This window comes from Mycteria americana, chromosome 2, assembly GCF_035582795.1.
Source record: "Mycteria americana isolate JAX WOST 10 ecotype Jacksonville Zoo and Gardens chromosome 2, USCA_MyAme_1.0, whole genome shotgun sequence".
NCBI lineage: Eukaryota > Metazoa > Chordata > Aves > Ciconiiformes > Ciconiidae > Mycteria > Mycteria americana.
The window spans coordinates 84,656,420-84,677,104 of NC_134366.1; the positions used below are offsets into that span (position 1 = coordinate 84,656,420).

General features: G+C 41.6%; 1 protein-coding gene across 8 annotated transcripts; it reads right to left on the reverse strand.

Moving 5' to 3' along the window:
• Positions 1-4,798: 4,798 nt before the first annotated feature.
• LOC142405879 (UPF0489 protein C5orf22 homolog) lies at positions 4,799-20,682 on the reverse strand. 8 transcript variants are annotated; one of them, XM_075493986.1, is made up of 9 exons: positions 20,389-20,478; positions 17,775-17,920; positions 16,431-16,580; positions 13,664-14,126; positions 11,531-11,593; positions 9,213-9,334; positions 8,240-8,306; positions 7,495-7,634; positions 4,799-6,085 (listed from the first exon to the last, which is right to left on the reverse strand). In XM_075493986.1, the coding sequence occupies exons 1-9, from the start codon at positions 20,446-20,448 to the stop codon at positions 5,953-5,955; spliced, it is 1,344 nt and encodes a 447-aa protein (XP_075350101.1). In that variant the 5' UTR covers positions 20,449-20,478; the 3' UTR covers positions 4,799-5,952. The 8 variants fall into 8 exon arrangements, 7 of the variants coding, with proteins under 7 accessions (XP_075350101.1, XP_075350102.1, XP_075350103.1 ...); XM_075493987.1 differs by lacking the exon at positions 20,389-20,478 and adding an exon at positions 20,183-20,355; XM_075493985.1 differs by lacking the exon at positions 20,389-20,478 and adding an exon at positions 20,498-20,679 and having other exon boundaries at positions 4,800-6,085.
• Positions 20,683-20,685: the final 3 nt, after the last annotated feature.

Genomic DNA, 20,685 nt, shown 5'->3' on the forward strand with positions numbered 1-20,685 from the left:
ACACTAAACAGTTAGCATCATCACATATCAGCACCCACAGAAATCAGGGGTCTGAAATCTTTCCACACTGATAATAAACTGCCAGTCACTTCCGTGAACCTGTTATGCTAGCATCCAGTCAGGCAATGCCCTCGCAACACAAAGCCGTAAGGTTATTGCCCTTTCTTAGGGAAATATCTCGTGGACCATATTCAGCTGTTTTGTAGCCTAAAGATTGAGTCAAAGAATAAATGTCCATTTTTCTCATGTTAATCTCACCGAGATTACCACAACATAGGCTAGGAATAAGCCATCTGTGAATAGAGAGAGCTGCCTCTGTGGAAAGCAGTAGTTGCAGGCACAGTATTTCCCCTTTTACTTTCACAGACGCTATTTATATAGTCTTTTGAATACTTCACAATGCTCTTAGTTCTTTCTAACTAACCTTCATTAATTATCACAGCATAACAGCATATCTTAATGCAGTGAGCATTTGAGGATAGTGCTATGGGGTTTCATTAGAACTTAAAATATGAGCTATGCCTTAAAATCAGACTTCATTTTCATTACTGTTCCAAAATCTGTCATCACCAATTGCCTGTTCTGCCAAGTAACTAAATAAAACTAGCATTTCTTGGTACTGCCGTAGTGCAGCATGTTTTGTCCCCTTGTCTGCGTTACCTGTCAAGAAGGAGTTTAATAAAGACCTGCATCTCCTATGACAGTCAAGTCCTAACAGCAGTACTACGCTGGGTGCAGTCTTCAGATTTCTGTTCACCAACAACTCGGGGATCCAGGCTTATGTTGAGTTTAAATACTACTAGCCATGGTGATCATTGACTGAAAGCTACTGAGGTTCTAATACATACAGTACTCCAATAAGAACATAAATTTTAGCTTCAAGAGAAGCAGTGATATGTCACTGCATAATTATCATTGCTTCATGAACATAGATACATACCTGGTATGTAGAGAAATTGGCCTTCCAAATATCAAGTAAATACAAAAGAAAACATGAAAAAGATCTTATTGCAAAGAACTTCAAGATACCATCTTGGGTTAGCAGCTATTCCAGGTCTGTGTTGGAAGAGGAAAGATGCAGAAACAGTCCCCTGGAAAAGGGACTGCAGCCCCCTCTATTCACAGATGGCTTAGTGAGGAAGCCTTGGTTTAATTGTGGCACTTATTTTCCTGGCTCCCAAATTACCTTGGACATTTTGCTGTAGTATTTAGTCTCTCTCATCCTTCAGACCATGGTGAATCAGATGACCAGACTCACATATAAGGCCAGTTAAATGAGAAGTTGTCCTGGTTTCAGCTGAGATAGAGTTAATTTTCTTTATAGTGGCTGGTATGGGGCTATGTTTTGGATTTGTGCTGAAAACAGTGTTGATAATACAGAGATGTTTTAGTTGTTGCTGCACTAGTCAAGGACTTGTCAGCTTCCCATGCTCTGCCAGGTGCAGAGGAAGCTGGGAGGGGACACAGCCAGGATAGTTGACCCAAACTGACCAAAGGGCTATTCCATACCATATGACGTCATGCTCAGTATATAAAGCTGGGGAAGAAGAAGGAAGGTGGGGATGTTTGGAGTGATGGCGTTTGTCTTCCCAAGTAACCACTACGTGTGATGGAGCCCTGCTTTCCTGGAGATGGCTGAACACCTGCCTGCCCATGGGAAGTAGTGAATGAATTCCTTGCTTTGCTTTGCTTGCGTGCGCGGCTTTTGCTTTCCCTATTAAACTGTCTTTATCTCAACCCATGAGTTTTCTCACTTTTACTCTTCTGATTGTCTCCCCCATCCCACTGGGGGGGAGTGAGCGAGCGGCTGGGTGGTGCTTTGTTGCCAACTGGGGCTAAACCACGACAGAAGCATGCAGAGGCAGCAATCTGAAGCAGAGGCTGCTGCAAAAATCTGTACTAATGGCCGTGGACCATGGCCAAAATGGGAACTGCTTCATTTAAAAGCCTTGAAGTTGGCAAAAATCACACATGTGGAGTCAGGGAGCAGTGAGGGCCACTCCTGGCAGTTGGATGGCAGCTGCCTCCATGGGCTTCTCCTCTGGGGATAGTAAGGGAGAAGGAGGAAGACGTGGCAGGGCTCACCACAGGGTGTGGATAGGCTCTCCCCCGTGTGCTCGATGCACCTTCTGACAGCAGCAGCCAGGTCCAGCAGGCGATGTTCCAGGTTCTGCAGAGAGGTCAGCCCTGGCCATCTCACCTGTGGGGGCCTCCATTGGCCCTAAGCCACAGTGGGCCCTAAGGGCTCACTCTTCCCACCCAGCTTGTGCAGCCAATTTCATGAACTGACACTGTGCAGCCTGATGGCCAGGCCCCTCGGCACCCAGATTGGGGAGAGTCATGGGGGCAGGCCCTGGTAGAGCACAAGGGCTGTGCCTGGCAATAGCCCGCTCAGGACCCAAGATGGCCTGAGCCGACTGTCAGGGCACAGCAAGGGTGGCTGCTCCCTCTAAACCAGGAGCGGAGAACCAAGGGCGGCCCTGGCACGGGGCAGGCTCTGCCATACTGACAGGGCAGAGCCACAGCACTGGAGCCAGGTGAGCAGGGGCAGATGGTGACAGCAGCAGGTCTCATCAGCAGTCCAGTGATCACTGGGCAAAAGCACAGAAACAAGCCAGGTGAGCAAGGGCTGTCAGTACCCCAGAGCCCTGACACTGGGTGAAGGAGACATATTACAGACTAAGGAAGAGACATATTACAGACATATTACATTCACCTTCTGTGAAGTTGCTTTGAGTGATGTTTTATTTTGAAAGGGGGGCTTGGGGAAGGGAAGAAGAGGAAAGGCAAAAGGGAAAAAGGAAAGGCAGAAGTGGGGTTTTGTGTTTGTTCTGAAGCGCAGATCAAATGTTGTTGAAATACTGCAATGAAAACACAGCACTGGTGGTGTGCCAGACAGAGGGCAAGCCATCCTTCTTCCTTCATGCAGAAAAGCACAGGAGAGGGGGGCTGATTTGACAGCAAATTTTGCAAGGCATGTGATTTTTCCGTAAGGATCTTCCCTTGGGACAAGTAAATTACACACTGTAAAAAGCAGCGGGCCCACACTCTTGTCAAACCTCACAATGTAATTAGGGCTGATTTCTTTAAAACTGTTTCCCCCCCACACTACTCCAACGTTTAAAGAAAGCGCCCCAAACAGCTTGGGTAAACAGGAATTCCCTTGATCTACGTGCAGTTTTACCTTCTCAGCCTGTGTTTGGAGGGGCTAAGCAGTCCTGCAGCATTTCTATCAGGAGATAGCTTCTTGAGGGACAGTACTATTTCTGCAAGAACTGCCCCGTGGGATAGCAGTCAAGCCACAGGGCTGGAATTCTGAGCCAAGAAACCGATCAGCAATTCTGATCAGGAATTCTGAGCCAAGAAACCGATTTGATTCAGTGTCGAAAATGAAGTCCGTGTCTATATATCTAGGTCTAACTCTAGACCATCTAGACTGGATGGTGGGGTTAACCCACCACACTCATAAATGAGGAGCTCATTAGAGGACTGACAGGTATCTTTCCTCTTGCAGTCAGAAACATGGGCCAGACAACCGGGTCGGCAGCACCAACTTTTCCCCTCTGTTCCTTCCCTCCAGCTATCCTGTGAGGGTTGTCTGCCTCATTGCATTGTCCTGTATGGCCAAGGACCTTCCCATTTCCACCGTTACTCCCTTTGGAAACAACTGGAGCATTAGAGAGTCAGTGGCAGGGCTGCATCCCTGGGACTGGGCTGACTTGAGTGCTTGGGCACATGCCGGCAGTGAGAAAAGCTAGTGCAGGACAGACCCGAGGGAGGGTGGGGAGAAGTCACCCTGGTTACAGCCCTGGCTCCAAGGGGCTGTGTTGTCTGGGCCAGCCCCTGGATATCTGAGCCCCAGGAAACGCTCAGGACAGCTTCAAGGACCACGGTGGGGACTGGGGACGGGACAGGTGACAGCTCCTCCCTGCTCCTCCTTCCTCCTCACACTTCTCCCCTGTTCCAATGTGGGGTGCTCCATGGGCTGCTGTTCCTTCAGGAGACAGATCTCCACCTCCTCTGGTATGGTCCTCTCCCGCGGGCTGCAGGGAAACACCCGCCCCACCGGGGTCTCTGCCAGGGCCGCAGGGGCCTCTCTGCCGGGGCGCCTGGAGCAGCTCCTGCCCTCCTCCTGCTCTCCCCTCGGGGCTCGCAGGGCTGTTTCTCACCCCGTTTCCCTCAGCCCCGGCTGCCGGGCAGCGTTTTGCCCTTCCTTCCCCAGGCTTTCCCCGAGGCGCCCGCCCGTGGCTGAGGGGCTCAGCTGGGCCCTGCGCTGGGGCCCTTGGAGCCGGCTGGAACCGGCTGTGTCCGGCACGGGGCAGCCCCGGCCGCTCCTCACAGGGGCCGCCCCTCCAGACCCCACTGATGCCGCTGCTGCTGCTGCCAGCATCTGGGCACCTGCACCCGGTACAAAGTGATGTGCTGCAATTCCTCTGTTTTGGGACGCGGAAGCAGAGCATCAGTTAGGCAGGCAGAACTGTGCTATCGTACCCTGCGCACTTCTCTTCCTGGGGCTAACGGAATTCTCCGCGGCGCAGGAGCACCCCGGCACCCTTGATCCAATGGTTTTTTTTGTTTTCTAGAAAAACCAGTTGTGTTCAAAAGGCCAGCAAAGAGCAGCTCTTACTTTAAAAAAGCCAAAAAACTTCACACAAGCAGTACGTGATCTGACTCCACTTAGTTTCTGTATGCAATGTATGGCTGTTTATGACATAGGGAGGATCTTGGATCCAAGGCTAGCCATGACTCTGTGACAGAATGCATAAGCACGAAGAAAATGGGTCCGTGGTCGTGGAATTTATTCTACTGGAAGAATTATTTTAAAATAATTACATATTTACAATCTATAATATAGTCATTTATCTCAACAGCAGGAGTAGTAAAAAACTGTAAAAGTGCACAAAGGCTCTGCAGAGCAAATACTAATGTTAATAAATGAACTTAACTATTTCAGAAGAAATTACAAGCAAAATTTATTCATAATAAAAACCAATAGAGTAGGTGGTATTTTTCCCATTTCAGTTTCATTCCCAAATAAATCCTGTGGGGGTTTGTTCCTCTGGGAGTGGCAGTTTTCTCTAGAACCAGATTGCTTCCTAAATTAAGTGGTTCCAAAACTGTTGTTTTCCAAATAGCAATACTGAAATAAGTGAAAACCTGGTTCAGAAGGTTGTGCTGCTGACTTCAGTGAAGTTAAATCTTTGTTTCTGAAGAAGACATCAATTCCTTAGGGGATGGAACAGATAAAAGCATGCACATGCACACATACTTTTTATCCTCAAAAGTATGTAAAAATTAAAATACCAAGCCAATGTCTGTACAGTAGGGATATTATCTTAGTCACCAGTGAAAAACTCTAAGGCGAAATAAGACAATATTAATGCAACGGAGTATAAATATAAATGATATTCTGTGGATGGGGCAGAAACCATAAGCTGCTCTAGAGAAATGACAGGGGTATGCCTGGTCATCTCTAGCAGAGCAGTTAAGAAAGATCACTATGTAAACCTAATGCCTTAATGACATTAATGAGATAATTTTTTAGAAGGTACAATGCAACTCCAGAACATGTCTGTTACTCACCAAACTCCATCAAAAAAAGTTTAATTACATAAAAGAAATCCATTTATTTTAAGAAGTTATATATATTATTTTTTTTTATTTTTACAGACACTTAAAGAAATCAGGTGAAAGAAATTCATTTTATGGACAAAAAATTTTAAGCAGCAAGACAGTAAAACTAATAATCACAGAACTAATCTGAACAAAGCCAAACAGGTAACAGTTCAGATGCAGCTGAGTTGGAGAAAGCAATGCAACCCAAAACTAGCTCTTAGTCAGCTTGGGTTCTAGTGCCACCTGCTGAACTAACAGTATTTTTCCCCTTGCAACCATCGCTAATACGCCATTTAAACTAATCCACTGCGTTAGAGGGCAATACATGAAGAAAGGTCACAAAGAAGATGAGGTGCTTGAGTAATCTAAGTGCACATCCAGAGTGCCATACACCGAACCTAGTAAATTGAGAACCTTCTCTTGAATGATGTCAACCTGCTCTGAAGGGCAATAGTCATCCAAACTTGATCTGTAACAAGGAATTGAAAAAAGCGTGAGAGAGTACAGATATCACCACCTTCACCACATTTTGTATTCTTGTAGTGCTCTGTGTCTAGGCTGAAGCTACTTTCAAACCGTGGTGAGTTCTGCCTGCCAGTATCCCTTCAAAGCGTAGTGCTGTGCTTCTCCTCACTACTTTCAACGGTAACAGTTTGCCTGAAGTTGAATAGAAAGTCTGGAGCAGATTAGGAATGTGACCTATTCATCCTTCCAGTTCTGCTTTCTTCCTGACTCTGACACAGAACATGCTGGCAGTCAAAGTTCAAGCAAATGATCTAATTAAAGGACTGGTGGGAAGTTAAGATTGAAAAATTCTAATGCTACCAGTAAAATAGGTAGGAAAACTTGAAAAACAAATCTTCACGGTCCCTGGGATGTAACGTCATTTACAGTATCTATTAATGAACTGCAGACAGATCCTAGTAAAAAAGCAGAGCTGACACTTCTTGGATTTTATCATTTACGTAGATCTGTCAAGATCCACGTAAATGATTCTGTATTTTCTCTGCAACAGTGGGTGATTACCCTGCAGCTGGCACAGGAGATACAGCTTTCTTGTATTGTAGGTATTAGCCATACTATTTCTTGTTGACAAAAACAATTTCATGTCAGCTTCTGCTATTGTTGCCTGCCCTTTAAGGGGACACTTAGTATTTTTGAAGTTATTAAATTACAACAGTTTGTCAACAGATACACTGTGGTCTTCAAATTATGTTTTCCCAAGACAGATCCCTGGTTCTCCCAAGTCCCTGGCCTCAAACTCCATCCTGTTCTCCCTTACAGTCCTGGAAGCATACCTTTTACCCCAAAGAAAGCTTTACTAGAGCTTTCTAGAGTATAAATCCCTTTCAGCCTACTAGATGAAAGCCACTTCCATCGGAAGTTTCACTGAAAACAGAAATCCTATCTCTAGTACCATGAATGCTAGAACAGGAAAAGAGTAAGGAAGGTGTGATTTCAGCCCATGCAGGCGTGTGCAAGCTAGCTTTGCTCTAACTAGCACGAGTAATAAAAGTAGTGGGGATGTATGAACCCCAGTGACAGCTATCAATCTCAACACACACAAGGCCTCATCACAGGCTTTACATAGCCTGTGCTGAAGCTCATTAAGTCATCATGTTTTCGCTGCTTTTGAAGTCTGTGCTAGATACTCTGAAGCCCAGTAAAACTGGCCATCAGCGCAGAACCTGCCCGTAGCTGTGTAGATACTGTCACTGCCTTATGATCAACATTTTCAAATGTCAGTTTTCACTACACTGTAAGGCTTCCATTTTAAGACAGAATTTAAGAAGTGCCAACCAACCAGTGCTATATTGATCGAATCACTTAGCTTCCTAAGCACAATCGGAGCGTTTTAAAGTATCTACATAGTCTTACCGAGCAACCGTCACAAGTGTGGGCTTAGGCATATCTTTTAGTAGAACTTTAATGGATTGTATGAGGCCTTCGATCTCCTCTTCAGTGCTGACGTGGTGAGGAAGCTCCATATAATCACAGGTCAGACCAGCCTGATGGACCTACGTGTAAATGAAACAAGAGATTTAATTTCTGTTGATGAATTATTGATACAGCTTATCTGTGTAAAAAGTCTCCAAGATATCATCCCTAGCCCAGTAGGTAACTTACACCTCTTCAGGCAGTAAGAGTTGGGTTTTTTCCCCAATTTGCTCTTTAAACAAAAAGAATAAAATTCTGGAGGTTGTATGGGTTGTTTCAATATCTCCATTACACTGTACCTCTCCTATGAATTCAGAGTATGCTGCAGCCCTTGAAGGTGATAGGTCTGATCTTTTAGAAATAGGTACCTCAAGTTCTATAAAGTGTATCAACAGACCCTGGTGAAATGAAACCTTCCTTCACAGGAAGCAGCCCGAGACGTCACAGTCCTGCAAGATCCCATTAATGTTGCCTAAATATAGACAAGCAGAGTGGAATTTTAGAAGCTTTAAAAAGAAAAGCTGACCTAAGTAATAAGACATTAAAAAAAAAAGGAAAACTACCAAAATCTCACAAAGTTCTGAATCAAGAAGCAAGTCTGAAATGAAGCATGATCTTTTCCCTCCCTGTTGAAGCTATGCTTTTGAAATCTGTCTACTTCCTGCTCTTTTACCTGGTCACCTACCATTTCATAGTCTGGGCTTTCCATCCTGGTTTTCAAACTGTGAACTAGTTGAACAAGTGGCTTCATTCTGGAGTTAAAACAAAACCAAAACTTGTTACATAAGCAGTTGGAAACATATATTTACCTTACGTGGTTAAAAAAAAAAATAATTAAAAAAAAGAGAGAAAAGAAGAAAGTAGAAGTTATCATGGCCTAGGATTTGAAAATGAAATGTGCCCCTCCGTGTCATCTTGCACCTAAGAACAATGGAAATTATCAGTCTTATTGTACTGTTTCACCAGGTCTTTCTGAGAAAGCCCCTATACTCATACCTGCCTCTGGCAAGTCCTCTTTGCACTTCTTTTAGGGCAGACCCGGAGCGAAGCTGTTGTAGCTCAAAGTCATATGAACGTGATGGGAGATGCTTGTGGTCACTGTTACACAGGTCTGGCAGTAACTGCTGCATTTGACGGGGAAAACGAGTGGTTTTCCTATCAAGGGAAAGCTTGGGCTTTTGCTGTTTCTTTTCAGCTGAAAACATTTAGTTTAAAAGCATAGTGGATGCTGCTGAGATGTTTTGTGGACACTGTTGCTCAGGTACAGCTTTTCCTTCACTTCCATTTTCCCACTGAAAGCAGAACCTTCGGGAGCACCAAAGAAGTCCTTCTCCGTATCCTCCATTGTTTGTTGCTTTTTTGAGGGCTCTGCTTCACACAGATCACTAGATTTTTACTCACCAAACTGCCTCCCTCCACAGACAACAGAATCTGCATGAAGCTGTGCAAGGCTGATCTTGGAAGGCCTACCATGGCACTGAAGAGAGCAGACTGCCTTTTCTTTTGTTTTGTCTGGCTCTTTCTCCTCTAGAACTAAAGGAAAAATGGTAGCCTTGCATAGATCCTACCCAGCCTCTCTCCTTTTCTGTTAGCAAAGTGCTGGGCTAATCAGTTCCCAAACTACCGTTTGCATTTTAAGCCATTTAGAAATCTCCTACCCAGGATATGAAGCCCACTTCTGTAGGGTCTCTTCATCGTCATTGTCACACAAATCTGCAAATGCTGCTTCCAGATCTTCTAGCTGATGAACACGGTTTTCAACACAATCCAGCAAGCTGTCCTTTAAATAAGCACATAGGAAAGTATGTTAGGAAATAGAGGTAAGAATGTCATGGCTTACTCTGTGATTTAAATTCTGAAATGACTGATCTACTGGAAGTGGGGAATCAGAAACAACTGATTCATTACTACAGAACATATTTTCAAGAGGATCAGAATGACTGCCTGCAGAAGCTGTTATATCTTCAGGATAAATCACCTCTCTTTGCTCTGTCTTTCCCACAACAAATAAAAAAAAGCCACATTCTGGCAGAATATACCAGGGAGAGCTATGGAACTGTATAGGACTAATTGTTGGATTTGTTTCTATAGCACTGAAATGCGCAGATGAGTACAAGCTTTATGTTTTCCTAATGAAAGGAGAATTCAATTTTTTAAGTTTTTTTTAAAAAAAAAAGAGTATGACTAAATCAAATGTATTTTCAGAAAAAAAAAACCAAAATGGGCTATTTGATGCTTTCAGGTCGTTTCAACTCTGTGTGCCTGAAAAAGCATTGAATTAATTTAAAATGTCAGTTATTGCTCTGATCCTCCAAAGGTTTATGCCCTTTCTTAAAAAGTTCAGAACACATAAAGAGGCAATCTTCTTGGTGCGAGGCTACATACGTGAATACAGTTGTACATACAAACATTTACAGAAAGAGATCCTACATAACTTATCAAATGAAAAGCAATGCTTGGCATATTTGGTATTAAAAATGCAGTGGTGTGTGAAGGAAAATTATTAAAAAGCACATTGGAATAGATGGGTAACAATTAAGAACATAACAATTCCCTCTTAAGATTCTGCTGGCTGTATCATATAACAGATGCTGCGTCTTTTGGCCAATGATGTCAACTTTGGGCTAATTTTTAAGGGGAGCTGAGGGTATCAACCATTCACAAAGTACAGCTTTATGATCCTGTCCTGGGGTATGCATAAGATACTTTTCTAAGCAGCACCAGTAACTAACCTTAAAGACATGTCCGATCCCCCTCTATACTACTTAAAGAACAAAACCAAAAAAAAAAACCCCAAGCACCACACTATTATCTTGTAGTATGATAGAAACGTACATCTAACCATACTCTGGAACTACAAAAACAGATTTTAAGAAAGTAGACATCTAGGATATTTTCTGAAACTTCAGAAAACACAAAAGTTCACTAGCTTTCTACCTTCGAACGCTTTAAATTGACTGTCTCACTATAAAAACATCCATGAATCTAGTCTTGCCTTGTTTAGTTCTACACCTATCCATTACTCACTGTCTGCTAACCATTTCAGTTGCCTCCTATATTGTTGGGTTTTGTAAATAACTCATGCCCTGAAATCATAATGGGCACTTAAATCACAAGCGTTTACCCCTTCTACATTTAACTACCTTTTAAATAGGTACCTGTTTTTATTGCTGATTGACTAAGAAATATGAAAATCAATTTGACAATCTTCCACATATATCAATTTCTTTATACACACATTAATTAGGATTCATTAAACTGTGATAATTACATGTGTTGAATCTCTCTGTAATAGTGTTCAGATGAGATTACAAAAGCAAAGACAATATCTTGTTTAGAAATTACTTGATGTAATGACCATTAATATGGCTGTCTCCATGGTTTGGGCTCAGGGCTGAATGACTATTTTGGCAGTTACAGCAGGCTTACATTTCCATGATTCAGAAGCACACAACGCATACAATGAAAAAAGTACACTATGTGGTCTAATACTGGCCTTTCCACATCTAAATAAATAGGTAAAATACCAGTTAGGCATTCAGCACAGTTCTGACTATCAAGGAAGAGCAACTAGGGCAAGGAAGGGAAGAGCCTGGAGGGGGAAAAAAAAAAAGAACCACAAAAAACCAAACCAAACCAAAAAACCCCTCAAACCAAAGCCCTGTTGAGCCATAAAAAGAACGAGATGGCAGGTGACTTATTATGTTTTCATTTCTTGTCAATTACCAGTTGTTTACAGAAATTAATTTTCACACTCATGCATGCTAAATATTTATGCAATTCACATGTTTAACCAAAATGTTTAATAGGAAAGAATTCCTAAGATGCTGCTGATTAGCATTCAGCATGCTGCATAGCTTAATTGGAGACCACTTCATTAAGCACCTTTCATAGGTTCCTTCCTTGTTGTAACTCATTTTTATTGGGTAATTCAAAAGAATCGTTCCCTTGTATATCCCATGAGGAAATACCATACCTCTGTTGCATTTCTATGAGGCTTCTTGAAATTGTACAACTCTTGCAAAAGCTCATATTCTGTCTTTGAAAAAGAAAAAAAGAGGCAAACAATTAGACTCTTCAAAGGGGAAACAAAATCCTCAAAGCCTTCCTTCTTCAAAACAAGAATTTGATCACCACAATCTTTCCTCTACTCTAGTATTGCAGACAACTCTCTATAAATGCAGGTGAGGAAGAGGCTGTGAGGCTTGAGAAAGCAATACTTCATGGCCTCAGCCAAACATTTTGGAATTGCTTAACTTTAAACTTGACTTCAAGAACATAGCTTTAAAAGCTAAGTATTTACAGTCTGTTAATTAAAGAGTCTCTGAAATTAAACATGTATGTTGCTGAACTAAGGTCCCAATGAGATACTGAATAAAACTGAGATGGCAGATTTAGGCAGACAAAACCAAGAGGAGAATATGATTGTAAAGGAAAATGGGACAGCTAAAGGCTTCAGGCTGGCTGGCCAACAAGTTCACAAGTAAACTATTATGGGGACTTGTCAGCCCTACTCCTTGAAAATATTGAGGTTTAATTAATCAAGGATAAACAGATCTCATTATTTACTTAACAGCATTAAAAAGGTGAATGCTCATTAATTTTTCAGAGCAGAGGGAGAAAGGATGGGTAGACTATTACATTTTTACAGAAATACAAAGCATCTTTAGGGCAGTGTTTTGGATTTTAGAGTTTTTTGGTGGGAAGGCAATACTATTCGGGATTGGTGAACTGTATTTGCTCTTTAGGTTTTCCTTGGATCCTTACATTTCAAGTGTTAACTTGGGAAAATTTTTTTGATGGAATTTTTTAAATTTACAATAGAGGGAACATAGTAAAGAAATACTAACTGCAAATGAAATTGTTATATCAAAAAAGGTACACTGGGAGCTCTGTGCAAGTCCACTTCCAAAAGTGGTTGCTAGAACTGAGAACTTATCATAGCACAAAACAAAAAAACACCACAAGAAACAAAATACCCCCCCCCACTACCCCGAAAACCCAACCACCCCCCCCACACACACCTCCTCCACTATTTTACTCAGAATGTATTTCAAGCTCTAAGAGGGGTATTGAATTTTATTCTTACATGGCAAGACCCTCACAGTGCTTTCCCTTTGCTGTATGCTTCTCTTTGTGATTCAGAACAACTGGCATTGCACATTGTCTGAAGATACTGTGATCATAAATACTGAATGTCAGAAGCTAACAGAGTTCAGGGACACTATATTCACTTCTTCATGGTGAACAAGGAAGCAGTAGTCTAGCTGAAACTCAAAAGATGTCAGATGTTCTCCAGCATAGGCTGAAGTTAAAACAGTGTTAAAAAGACAGATTTAAATGCTAAAAACAGTCAGGATATTGCAGAAGAATTTGTAAACCTAAATGCCACATCCAATTTTCAGAGCACATTAGTTAGTTCCTAAAAATCCTATTCACGTAAAGAAAAGGTGCTAACTGCTTTGCGCCTTTGAGGCTCTACATATTTATGACTCTATACAGATGAGCTACCTTTGCTGTGCTGCCAAGTTATAAGTGGAATACAAGGCAGAGTCTTAAGCTCAAAGCCATGGCATCAGAGACAACAGCTGCATGCTCATCCTTATATTCAGCAGTCCAGACAAAGGAAATGAGAGCGACAGCCTCTCATCAGGACAAGTTACCACTCTTCAGATAACCAGCACCACCATGCCTTTTGGAAAGGCAGAGTCTCCTGATACCATTGTGGCTTTCCAGTATTATAAAAAATGATACAATCTGTCATCCCTCCCTGATGAATCTTGCTGTGGGTATTTGGAACATTACCTTTGGAAACCCAAACATAGCTTTTATGTCCCAAGCAACAAGCAGAAGCGACCCATATACCTCTGAGCTTGAATGTGCACTCAATACCAATTTCAAATGTAAGGATCTACCCCTATTAGGTTGTTGTAATTCTTTGGAGCATACAATCCCTTAGAATGTCTCTCCTTCAAATATTACCATGAATCATTAATCATGATCAGCTGATTTGCAAATTTAGCTTAAATGAAAGTTTCTCCATAGATATAAATGCTAGGACTGGTACTCTTTTGTGAATGGTAAGAGGCCTCTCCATTGTCATGCTTACCTGTGTGTACATTTCTTTGAATGGATTTTTAACTGAAAAAAAATCTAAGTCAATGTCTAAAACATATGCATCCCCTTTCTGCAGTACTTGGCAGACATCTTTAACAACTTCCCTTATTGGGCATTCACTGTTTCTGAGAGAGCTTGGAGCTGAGCACTCTGACAATGTTTCTGCCTTGTTCGGGGCACTTGCATTTTGTACTTCCTTTTTATTCAGCCTTGGGGTGCTGTGATCAAGGTCACCAGGATCCACTGATGAAGAGGCAGAAGCGGTGCTTGCTGTGTCATCTGTATTTAGCTTCAGTCTCTTAGCAGACGCTACTTCGCCATTTTCTTCCTGGCTGTTTGATGCTTCAGTAGGATTGATGAGAATGACGTGTAAATTTAAAGGCTTCTGGTTTTCTAGCTGATCAGCAGGGACATAAAGACCATCACTTAAAAAGTAATGATCTGTACCTGTAACCCTACAATTGACAATAACTCACAGTTAATATACATCTTTGCAAAGAGCTTAGGAAAAAGCATGTACCCTTAAGGGATCCTGAGAAGAATGAATAGATGTTTGATGGGTAACAAAAGCAGTAAAACTGTATACAAAAAATTATTTATTTTAATCCGCAGGTTTTTAAATTGAAGTTTTGTGTACTTCTTTATTACTGAATCAATATATTAAAATTCACTCTGTATTTTTAATGATAGCCCTACAAGGTTTTTAATGGCTAAGAAGAAGATTCTACATTATGTGCTACTAAGGTTAATTTACCATTGAATTGGATTGTAAAGACAACATCCAGAATTTAACAAGATATTGCCAATATTATGGCATATAAGACTGCAACGCTACGGATATTTTGTCTTGGATTGCCTATTTTTTAAGGAAAATTCCGTTAGTTGTGTTTGAGAAGTGTCCTGAAACCCATGGATATTGATTTAATAAAAGTAAAATTTTATGAATTAATAGGCAGCATTTAACTTTTCTTTACCACCAATAGAGATTCCCTATTCTAAATGGGGGAGAGGAGGTAACTCGAGGATGAATAGCTACATATCAATGGTATCCACTTAATTAAAAACAAACAAACACCAACAATGCTAAAACCTCCGCTTACAGTGAAAATTTAAAGAATATTGTTTTCAAGCCATATTTCAGTACATTAAGCATCATAAATTCAGATTAAAAAATAAGCTTAAGAAGAAGTGTGAACTTCTGCTCACTTCTGTTAAGGCCTCATTTGATTACAGGGTATCATCATCAGTCAACCACAGAGGCAAATAATGTCATGAGCAGCAGAAATTTGAAGCTTAGTTCCCCCATGTGTTGTGGCTGAATTATCCTAGGCCTGCTAAGGTGAGAGCCTGGATCACAACTTCATCTTGTTGATGGGGCATTCGCACAGCCTTTTCTCAGAAATTCTCCAGGGTTCAACATGAGCTCATGCTACACCCTTCCCTTAGTGGGACACTAAGATATCTATTGCCTATCCAGCCACCTGTTGTCAACAAAACTTTTAGGAAGTTCATATTTCTGAGGACTCTTTCCCTTTCTTCCTTCACGATGTTCCTAAGCCTAGAACCTGAAAAAAAGGTACCTGACCATCTTCAAAAGGCAGCTGGAAATGCTGCTTTCAAGGCTGCTAAGGCAACCAGATGATCTGTGGGAGAGCTATTCAGCCATCATGAAGTATTTCTATATGTGTGCTAGTTCTCATGGTTAAATGTAACTGAAAGCACCAGCTTTTGTCTTATTATTTAGGTTTACTTTAGGCCTCAGATTCAGAATTGTAGAGCTTTTGAGTTTTATTTTAGATGGTAAAACAAAGCATTTCTCTGCTGCCTTCTGTTAAACTTGCTTCAAAAGATTTATTCTGATATGCTGGCAAGACACATGATTTGTAAACGTCCATTCAAGCTGTACAAAATCACAGTGCAGCGAATATGGTGAATGCAAACCTGTCCTTGACTGCATACTGCAGAATGATGAAGGGCTCTGACCAGAACTTGAATCACAGAATGATTAAGATTGGAAAGGACATCTGGAAGTCTCTCGTCAATCATCTGATTGAAGCAGAGCTAACCTGAAAGCTAGATGAGGCTGCCCAGGGCCTTGTCCAGTTGAGTTTTGACTTTATCAAAGAACGGAGAATTCACTGTCTGCCTGTGTACCTGTTTCAGTGCTTAACTAGTATATTAACTTAAAAAAACAACAAAACCCAAAAAGCCCCAAAAAACACACACGAGAAAAATAGAATCATCAAGGGAAGGGAAGAGATTTCTCCCCTTATTTAGCACCAGTGAGGTCACATGTGACATATTCTGCCCAGGTTTGGGCCTCCAGGACAAGAGAGATGACAACAAACTGAAGAATGGCCACTAAGGTGATTAGAGCACATGATGGGGAAGCTGAGGGAACTGGGTTTGTTTTGTCCTGATAAGGGAGGACTGAGGAGGGTCTAATTGCTGCCCTCTGTTACCCAAATTCTCTGTTAAAAATTACTGCTTTCTGAGATTTTGACTTTCATGAAAAGAACTAATTTAAAACTTGGGTAGCTGAAATGAAATGTGAATAGCTAGAATTACCTATAAAAAAAAGAATTTAAGGCACAATCTAACTGTACCCACTCACACAAATAAGTCAATCACATCAGGTCCTAAGGAACCCACAAATACAAATCAAATTTTCATCTTTATCCAAGAATACAAAAAAAACACCCATGAAAATCTATAGAGATAGCCTTTATATTATTAGCATATGACAGCAGACAATTCACCTGATTGTGGTTGTTGATATGTCTTTCCCAATTAAAAAATGGTGTTTTCCTTCCGAGATCTGCTGAGCCCAGGGTGGGTGAAGCCATACTACTTGAGAAATATGGCCAGCATAAACAGCGGGCATAATCCAGTTCTCAATACTTAATTCACTGTAATGAACGGAGAAAGGCTGGAGATAATACTGTTACTTTCCCTGTAAGTAAAACACGGTCCAGAACACAACAAACATCTTCCATATCTTGAAAGCCCCCATGCAAATCATCTGAAATTAGTACTCTGTGTAAGGTTCACATCATCAAAGAAAGAAAGAGAGTGAAATCTTTATTCATAAGACAGACCAAAAATGTCTACGGTAGAATTTAAAAAGTTAGGACTACAGAGTGCAATCAGCCTCACTCGTAGTATGGCACTTTGATTATAAAATATGTGGATTTGTTGCCCTTTTTCTCTTGCTACATCACACAGAAGAAAGTTCAAGGAGCATCATCAACACTGTTCTAAATAACTTCAAACTGGCCTCAGGGAGTATTTTATTGTAAATTGCTCTAAGTAGATTTTAAACATAATCTCAGTAATTAAAGTAAGTCAGTCAGCACCTACAGAATAGCAACTTTCCTGATTATCAACATCCTGGTTTTTTAGATGTGTGATATAGCCCACAAAACTTCTTATTCATCCAACAAAGAAAACAAAATATTGACTACAGGTAGCATGATACAATTACTTACATACCAATTACATCATGTTGTCATTTCTGTAAATCACCATAACACTGAAGCAATCGATACTTATTTTAAAACAGAAAGACAATAGCAAAGATCACTCTGTGGCTTGTTACCTACCTAAGAAGTTGGGGGAAAATATTGGTCTTAATGATCTTAACAGGAAATTCTTGTTCAACTTCACATATTCACCGTGTCACCACAAGAGATGTTATTTCAATGTCAAAGTCAATTTTTCAGTATGAAGAGAGGAAGGCTGTTTTAAAACCACAGCTCTTCAGACATAAAGCATCCACTCAGGGTGCTGTCCTGTTACTCAGAGGAACTAATTGGCCTAATAACATGATACACTACTAAACAACCAGACAAAGTAAATTTGTGAGTCTTAAATTGCTTGATATGTGACTTAAATATTTGACCACATTCAAAAAACACAAACATAACTTCTTCCGTCCAAAAAAATAAAGTTTTCAGCAAAAGCGAAAAGACAGAAGATACAACTTGAGGCTGACTTACACCTCTTTTGTTCATATGTCGTATATAGTCATTCCAATATTCACTGTAAATCAAAGGCAGCAGGAAGCAGACTTAAAGTATTCTGATGCAGTACCCAGGACTTACCTAAAAAGAGCTTCTTTGTCAAATACAGTGTCTGCAGGCATATTCACAGGAATAAGAAGGTCTGGATGGGAATCAAGATGAACAAAGTTGATGTTACTGGCAGGAAGATGCTTTGAACCAATGGCACGATAGATGAAAGGCAGCACCTAAAACACCACAAAAAAAAAAAACTTCCATTGTAACCAGTAAGCTGAAAAATGCAACAGCTTTAACAGCAAAATCACTAGTCCCACTCTTATTCCTTTAGAATTTGGGTTAGAGGGAAGAGGAGACGGAAAACAATACAAAGGGGAAAAACAACTCCAGCAGCAAGACAGCTCATGAACTGTAATCATTATGAGCCCAAGAGTTCCACATATCAGAAGCTGCTGAACAATGATAGCTTTACTCCCTCTTTCCTTCTTTATAGGAAGTCTTGTTTGCAGAAGCTCTTCTCACTAATCATTCAACTCAATTCCTAGTTTTCTTCATTTACAACTGAACCCCAGGAATGCCTTTCCTCCTCTGCAGAACATTGCCCCTGCATTGCCTTCTCCATGCTATAAAGCTTCCTCACCATGCATGGGTGCTGTGGAGATAAAAACATCTCATTACTTGTGTTTTACAAGTTAACTAATAGAGAGTGAAAACTGACCCCACCATCATTTAAACTTTAGCTGACCTTTTAACCTATCCCCCTTGAAGAAAGGGCTTAATTCCTAATCCCTACATGATTTAGTGGCTGCAATAACGCGACTACCTTTCTCAACTGCCCAACCTTATCCCCTGCTGAAGGTCTTCACTCAAAGGTGGGAAAAACAGGAGATGAGGCAACTCATGAATTTATAGCGTAGCGAACCACTGAAGTGCAATAATGTAGGGTGGCAAAATGAGAAAAGTGATGGCTGAGTGATGATGCCTCTTACACTGAACCCACGGAGTCCCTCCCACAGTTACGGGACAGTAACTGCCTTAGCTGCCACAACAAATCCAGCAAGGACTGTGAATCACGCTCCTATTATACAGGCAATGTGAAGACTGTAAAAGGACTGGGCAATAAAAATCACACACGCTCTCTACGTTACAACAGAAACTGAGCTGATTTTTTGGCATAAAACTGATTAAGAGGACAAATCCTGTGTACTGCACAGGCATACCCATAAAACAGGACTGACTGCTGAAATCTGGACTGTATTCAATCTGTATAGTAATAAATTCCTCAGTTTACCCACTACATATGCAGTAATATGTATACTACTGTAATAGTAGATAAAAAATAGGTTAAAAATAACAAAGGTTGCCTGATCCATGACTTTTACTTCTTTGGAAAAAGGAAGTAATCTGGCCTACCTGAAAAACCTACAATCTTTGCAATTAAAGTTAAAAAGTTCTCCTACTTTGGATTAAGAACAAAATTTCCTTTATACCAGCTATTATTACTAATCAAAGTACGATGCATCCAGTGACACCTTGCCCTAGAGGAACATCAGTGTCAGCAAAGGACCATATAAAGTTTCTGTGAAGTTCTTACACTTTGGGATGAAAGGCCATATATGCTTTATGCAAGACAGACCAATGCATATACACACATATACTGAAAAAACAGCATATATATTTAGTATGATATATATTTAGTATGAATAGACTTTGTTAATTGAAAACAGAAGTATAGAGAGTAAAACAAGGACGAATCATTAATAGTCATTATCTCAGTACTCCTATCACAGTGACACTCTGAGTCCTTGGTTACCACGGAAAACCAGCTGTCACAGCATCATACATTTCACTGAGTCTTAGCAAAAATGATCTGCGTTAAACTATTTACTTACAAGTTCAGAACAGCATTTTCTTTAATAAACTTTATTACACTAAAATTTTCTGTTTGCAAACACTGACAGAGTTAATATTTTTCACTTTTTCCTCCACGAGGTCTTCATGCTCCCAGCAATCCTCACTGAAATCAGCAGGCTTCTGCACCACTGGGTAAAGAATCTGCTTACTTAGTCCTAAGACCTCAGCTTATGCTACTATAAATAAACCATATGAGAAAACTGAAATAGCAGTTCAAAAGCAACTCTTTCTTCACCCCCTTGTTTAATTACTTAACTAAAAAAGCAAAGTTCCAAATTTAACATTTCTCATCAAGCGGTAGTCAATCCGCTTGTTAGGATGGGATTATATTTACCAATTTGCTGTTGACAAGCCATATACTGTGTAGGGTGGAGTTTCCAAGTACTGCACTAATGCCTAGCTAATTCTAAGAGCAGTATAATGTAGGTATTACTTCCTTTTAAGTATAGCAACTACGACCCAAAGGGGGGGGGGGGGGGGGGGAAGGAGGAGTCAGCAATAATTGCTTAAAAAGATGCCAAAATCTGGCACGGCATTAATGAACTTAATCACTGAATCGGGAAGGAAATTCAGGTCACCTGGGCACTGAACTTCATTTATGTTTCCTTAGTGAAAGAGAACGGGGGTTTAAGGTCTGTGCGTGCCTGTGGAGGTGGGGGCTATTCCCAGGGAAGCGCCTGCAGCGCGGAGAGCCCCGGTACATGGCGGGAGGGCGCATCCTGCCGGCGAGGCGGCGGCGGCTGCACAGGGGCTCCACCGGGCATCTCCTTTCGCTTCTACCTACCAGACTAAGCCTCCGCGCCGCGGAGAAAGAAAGAAAGAAACAAACGAAGCTACTCCCCATGCACCACCCGAGGGACTCCCCATTCCACCGCCCAGCGCCGGGCACTCACATCCTGGTGGTCCTCCACCACCCACACCGGCAGCAACGGGTAGGCCCGCAGGCAGCCCCTGCGCGACCGGTCCCCACTGCCGGCTGCCGGGCCGCTCATGCCGCAGCGGCCACAGGCCGGGCAGCGCGAAGCGCGGCCCAGCTTCCCTCCCGGCGGGCGGTGCTTCCGCCCGCAGCGCCCTCCCAGCG